Source organism: Bombyx mandarina, chromosome 23 (genome assembly GCF_030267445.1).
Source record: "Bombyx mandarina strain Sakado chromosome 23, ASM3026744v2".
In the NCBI taxonomy this organism is placed as follows: domain Eukaryota; kingdom Metazoa; phylum Arthropoda; class Insecta; order Lepidoptera; family Bombycidae; genus Bombyx; species Bombyx mandarina.
In genome coordinates this window covers 13,947,876-13,954,896 of record NC_143229.1, presented here as the reverse complement: position 1 = coordinate 13,954,896, position 7,021 = coordinate 13,947,876, and the positions used below count along the sequence as shown (strand labels likewise).

General features: G+C 34.2%; 1 protein-coding gene across 1 annotated transcript in view; it reads right to left on the bottom strand.

Annotated features, from left to right (window-relative positions):
* Positions 1-1,451: 1,451 nt before the first annotated feature.
* The window catches only part of LOC114251617 (uncharacterized), a 179,404-nt gene continuing 173,834 nt past the window's right edge, over positions 1,452-7,021 (bottom strand). The window contains exon 14 of the mRNA XM_028185955.2: positions 1,452-6,542. Within this exon, the coding sequence (XP_028041756.2) occupies positions 6,288-6,542 (255 nt within the window). The 3' untranslated portion in view covers positions 1,452-6,287. The remainder of the gene's footprint in view (positions 6,543-7,021) is intronic.

Below are 7,021 nucleotides of genomic sequence, written 5' to 3'. Positions count from 1 at the left end.
TTTCAGAACCCATAGTCACAGTCCCAAAATCGATAATGACTGGACAATTCAACCTGCCAGACTCAAAACAGCACGACATCAGAAACTTAAGATTAACTGACCCTAAGCTTCGATACTTTCTTTTGTCAATACCTTTATTTAAATCTACCAAGATGGGCAGAGCTGTTTAAAAGATTTATTTCTACTGAACATTTTACTGTTTGTGTAAAATGTTATTTAAGAACAAAACAAACATCTGTTCTTAACTTCTTCGTCTGCATTAGTTAGTTAATTGTTTATTAATAGAACAGACAGCCCTGGTCTTGCCGTGTCTAATTAAGGGTATCATAGATAAACGCGTACAGAAATAAATAAATATTCTATGAACCTATTTCTAGTTGTGTACCATCGTAAATTCGATTTTTATTTTATTGTCATTCCATATCTGACGGCTATTACTTTGGAGTTCGTGTCTTATTTTCAGAATGAAGAATTATCGCTTTACGCCCAGTTGATTATTATCGTTTGGAACCTCTGCGTCTACGAAAGGACTTCGGTTTTTTTCTGTACCATATGGCCCGTGTGGAGTACATCCATACTACCGCTGTGCTCATGCACAGTCCATTTCCAGAGATCGTGATTGCCACGTACCATGCGGCTTCAAATGAACTTCACGGGCTTGCCGAGCGCTATATCCTTCAAACGAGGCTTGCGGAGTTCTCTTGGCAGTAGGCGGCAACTTAGCAATGTTGATGTATATGAGCGACTTACTTACCAAGAGCTCATCCATTTGTGACACACAGTCCACAGTGCGTTTCCAGAAGATTTTTTTGCCACGTACCATCCGGCTATGGAATGAACTTCCCTCCACGGTGTTTCCCGAGCGCTATGACATGTCCTTCTTCAAACGAGGCTTGTGGAGAGTATTAAGCGGTAGGCAGCGGCTTGGCTCTGCCCCTGGCATTGCTGAAGTCCATGGGCGACGGTAACCACTCACCATCAGGTGTGCTTATCTATTCCGTGAGTGTGCTCGTCTGCCTACAAGGGCAATAAAAAAAATTGACAAATAGATCAACATGTAGGACGCAATGTCACTAATTGTGCTGTTAAGTTTTTATTATACGATATTGTGATAATGGTGATGTTGTGTTCCTTCGTGAGCGCGTGTTAAGTTCATTTTTAGGCACATTTCTTTAGATCAATTAGCGCCTGCCTGCGAGATTTGAACGCGGATAGTTGTAACGCTTGCTAAGACTTTTTTAAAGTCCGATGTTATTTTTAATTCGTTTTAACATACCTTTTGTGTTATAAATGAAGACATTGTAAACAATCGGGTAGATGAAAAAAATCTTTCTTTGTTTGAAATTCCGAGTTTCGTTTGTGTGTACACAATCATACCTTTATGGGAAGGGAAGGGAAGGAAGAGATACTTACCGTACCTACCTCGCAGCGAACGCTAACAAAACGAAATATTTTTTTCATTAATATTGTTTATTACATGAAATGCATTACATATCGGGCAATACAATGGGACTGCCCACGATACAGTTTTTAGATAATTATAACCTTTTCAACACATTTATGTATCACTTTATACACATTCAACTATCGATATTATTACTATAAGATCAGATGCGTAATAAGATCCAAAATTGTTTAAATACTATTGTTTAAGTTGTGAGAATTAATATAATAGAACCAGTAGCACTAATTAAAATGTAATGGATTCATTGCTTCGCAACGATCGTACCCCATTTTCTAATGTCAAAGACATGTGACATAAATGATTTTTTTCAGACCAGTATCTTTTAATATAAAATTGCATTTTTTTGAGGGCTTAGCTCCCAGGCCTAGTGAATTACAGCCCATTGAGTTTCTCGCCGGATCTTCTCAGTGGGTCGCGTTTCCGATCAGGTGGTAGATTCTACGAAGCACTGCTCTAGCTAGGACCAGTGTTAGCAATACCTCGGTTTGAGCCCCGAGAGTTCACCTACACGCTAGGGTGAAGCTGAAATAGCCTCTCAAGGCTATCAGCATATTATGTAGGAAAAAAAGTGGATTATGAAAGGTAAAATGCAATTTGATTACTATGGCTGATTTAAAAAGATATGACCTTACGATTATTAAGATATAAATACAAGTTAGAGGGCAAGCTGTGGTTAAAGTTTACTTTTGCGATTAATTTTTTTTTAAAGTATGTTAAATAAATTTGTATTGGATTTGAAAATTACAAAGACACTGTGAACTTCCATCTAATATTTAGTAGTTCACAATTTGATTGACAATTATGAAACACCGGTTGATTTGCAACTAAAAGTCTCCATTTTTAACTATTCATGCATAACTATTGATGCATAATTATCTCCAAAATATTCAGTTCTATTTGTATGATCTCACATCCAACCTTATAGTAATTATCACTTTATAAATAGTTCAGCTTGATACACGACACCGTAAAAATTTCATAAAGTATTTGAAAGAGAACAACAATGTGCTGCTATAGAGACGTTTAATTTGTTTGCAAGATTATTTCATAGCTCCTAACTTACTAGGTACCACCGCCCTGCCTATTTCTGCCGTGAAGCAGTAATGCGTTTCGGTTTGAAAGGTGAGGCAGTCGTTGTAACTATACTGAGATCTTAGCACTTATATCTCAAGGTGGGTGGCGCATTTACGTTGTAGATGTCCATGGGCTTCAGTAACCACTTAACATCAGGTGGGCTGTGAGGTCGTCCAACCATCTAAGCAATAAAAAATAAAAAACTTGGTTAGAAGAACTTATTTAGTAGTTAGAAGAGTTGGGACTTAGATCTCGTGCTAAAGGCGATTGACAGTATTGACCCGCGTCCCAAAGACGTGTGACGGTATTCACGATGTGATGTCCATAGTCTCTGGTAACTACTAGCATCGGGTAGACCGATTTTATGTTGCCTAAGCAAATAATTTCACTAAAGATACTTCGTAAATTTCCTTAACACTACAAGTGTGATGATAATGATCACTTTACTTAATATATTTTTACTTTAAGCTGGAAGTTTGTTCTTAATTCGACGGATATAACTTTTAACAAAACACTCTGTATGACGATTTGATTAGCCAAGTTGAGACAACGGAGACAGGTAATAGTGCTCTAATTTCCTTGCATACGTCTAAAATCACGATCGAAAATCTGTTATTGTATATGTCCTTCACCCTTCGCGAAGGAAACTCTGAAGTAAGCGAATGACGGCACACAGTAATTTACTTATTTATAGTAATATATTACTTATATAGTATTTAAATTCATCTATTTCGGAAAATCGATTCTATTTTTCTTATGATAAAGTTGGAACTGCTTAAATCAAGTCATGAAGAATCGATAAAATTTGTAATGTTTTTATATTCGAATTATAATGCGAGAAATTTTGTTTTTTACGTACTATTAAATAACATTCATGGACATGTCAATGAAAAGTCATGATTAGGTATTACGTGTATCAAGCTAAACAATTTTAACAGTTATTTTAACGGTATAAATTAATTTCTAAGGCGAAAATAGACTATACCAGCTTTTCCGTAAACAATTCACCGACTTTTTTAATATCACTTTAACTATCAGACAAAAACTTTTAGGTTTGAGGATAAAAAATATTAAAGACAAACTGAAAAAGATTGTCATACATTAATTTCTCACTTGTTTGAATATTATTCGTAACTAATTAAGTGACACACATTTATTTAGTACTGTTTTAGATCGTAAATAAATCGAATTCAAAAAGGTCCATTTAGCGTGAACTTCATCGGAAAATTGTTTACCGGAAAATGCGGAAATATTCGAAGGAATGATAATATAGTACAGAATTGAAAAAAATGTTTTCAAAATAACATCGATAAAACTCTCGTCTTTGGCTAATTATAACAAGCTTTGGAATAAAATGTGTTGTACTAAACAGGATGAACGTAATAAACTTATTCACATCCACCTGGTAGATACGGGCTCAAAGATTGCAATATTTATTATTAAAATTTCCAGTAATAAAATAACACAGGAGTCAGAATTGTTTGAAAACTCAGCGCAGTAGTCCTATATTGAATCTGAGTTTTTATTCTAGTGATGCGCCCTCAAATTTATTTAAAAAAAAAACATGTGTGCAATTCACACGTGGTAGAAATGAAACCTTCCAAAATTAAAATACAATTATCCTAAACGTCTTAAGTATATGTAAAATTTTGTCATTAGTAAATAATTGTAAGGTAGCGCCCTCTGTGAATTGATATTTTAATTTCACGTATAATCCTAAATTAAAATTCACTACAAGAGCTTTCATACACACGTTAGTATTAAAAATTTTCACAGATAGCGCTGTATTAAATAGTATGTATATTTCTGTCTCATTCTTTTGTATTTGTGTCTCTTACCTGTCGTTTTTTCCGTAGCATCCGGTTTGAAATCACAACGATTCTAAAGAAGTTTTCACTTCAAAAACTGTCTAATAAATGATTAATGTGTGGTATATAAATTCGCAAGCAAAGTAACATGCTCAATGGCATCTGAGTTTTAAGCTACATGATATTTCCGGAATAAGCAAATTTCAAATCACACCGCTTACGTACACAAAATAATAATAATAAATATTTTCAGTGTCTTGAGTTGGAAATTGACGAAAATAAATAGCATGTACCTACCAGGCAGTTGTGGACTAAGATTGTGATTAAAATAGAGAGATCTATATTTTGATTTTACTACGTAAATGATTAATGTTGATTATAATTAATATATTATTTATGTTCCTTTATATTATATTATATACACGAGTAGAATTTTCAAACTATAATTGGTTTTGCTTCCCGCATAAGTTCTTATTTCTAGAGTCAGTGTTGCCAGATAAGATTGTATCTAATTTCGTTTAAACTAATGTATTTGTGGTTGTAATGTTTGTAAGTATAATAATAAGTATTTTTTTTTATTACAACGATGTGTCTTTATTAAACATTGGTACGAATGAAAGTTTTGTAGACGAGGTTCAGTTCTTATGTAGTCTTCGAAACACAAACAACAAAAAAGTTTTTTTTTAAGTGTAATCACCCGCGAAAGTTTAAATCAATTCATACCAAAGTCGGATCAATGATACAGCAGTTAACGGTCCGAAGCTTAACATAATATGTAAGTTCAGTAATAAAAAAGTCGTACAAACCGTGTCGGATGGGAGTCACAAAACCAAAATTCATTTTTAGGGTATGTACTCTGTAACATGAAGCAAAAACGTTATTGCTATAAGACCAAACTACAGATCTCTTTTTGACTCGTTTTCAGTCATTACGTCGAGCATCTCAAATCTCTAATGCATATACTGTTTTACTACCAAAAATGATACAGGTTTAAAAATTAAACAGCAAAACTTACATTATTCAAAATAGCACCAATGTTTTAGCATTTCACGCGAAATAAAACGCTGTTTATTTGCGGAAATTCTGGGAGTTTTTTACATCATGCAACACTGTGCTGTAGTTCGTTTTAAGAATAGATGTTTCAAGTTATGTAATTGCAAACTTAAAGTGTAATTCTGAAATTATCATTTACTATTTATTTTACGCTTAAATTCAATGTAAATTTTACATAAAGTCAAATACCAATAGACTTGAGATGTCAATATCGATTTTATAAATAGCATTGAGATTTTTGTTCTTACGAAATTAAGATATGGCTCTCTGATATTAAGTAGATATGGTTACAGATTTTATTTAAACTTGTTCACAAAACGTTCTACTAGAATTATAAAATGTACATTTATTTTAGTCATTAGATATATTTATAGGTAAAATTAATTAATAATTATGGTAACATAACTCCTACGGTATCCATAGACATTACGGCTTATAAAACAAAATACAGATAATCGAAAATTTGTTTAGCTGCACTCCAAAGTCTTAAGACTTAAATTATCTGTATCAATTTTTATTAATCGATTTTCATTTGTTTTTGGACATAATTAACAACATATTTTCTATAACATATGTTAAAATTTACAATTCTACAACTAAAACATTGTGTTGCCAACTACAATTAAAAAAAAAAAAGAAAACAAACATACCTAATTTTATTTGGTCTCATTTTAGTAACGGTTATGTTTTACAACGAAAAACTATCAAAATCTTAACGAATTAAACTTAATTATTGTAACGTGGTAATAATAACACATTCTACTATTGTACAGATAAAACTCTGTGTTAAAGTATTATCCGTGCAAAAAGTGTTAATTATCATTCATAATAAAATTCAATGCTCTGTGGCGCGAGCGGTTAACGTGTCAGATGTTCCCGCTAAAAATTCACGGCGAAAACACCCTCAGACTTCTTAGTAATGTTGCCAGAACGTTCGCTAAGCATTCTGCCCTCAGGGCTAACTGCCCTTCTAGAGTGGACGCCGTGTCTTGATTTTGCTGCTTGTTAGATTTATTGTTGTGCTCGTGAATTATTTGTGCCATTTCCTGCCCGGCTAGTTCCTTAAAAGCTGCCGTGACGTCATGAACACGGAGCACCAAATTCCTTGTTTGAAGCGGTGAAGATGTATGCCTTCCAAGCGCCTGTGAAAGAATAGCTTTTTTGGGCATAGATGAATAAGACGCTGACATTTTTTAATCAAATATGCAGAGTTGCTGACGGTATCTACACTATCTACTGCCGTAGCCCACAGATAATAAACTTAAAGTAATACTGAAGACTATGTCACAATTTTGTTCTAAATTGGGCGTTCTTTTCGATCCTGCGACGCGGCTTATCATCAAGTTATTTTTTTATTTCTGACATCATTTCTTACTGGTGGTAGGACCTCTTGTGAGTCCATGCGGGTAAGTACCACCACCCTGACTATTTCTACCGTGAAGCAGTAATGTGTTTCGGTTTGAAGGGCGGGGCAGTCGTTGTAATTATACTGAGACCTTAGAACCCTTATCTCAAGGTGGGTGGCGGCATTTACGTTGTGGATGTCTATGGGCTCCAGTAACCACTTAACACCAGGTGGGCTCGTCCACCCATCTAAGCTATAAAAAGAAAAGTTGAACTG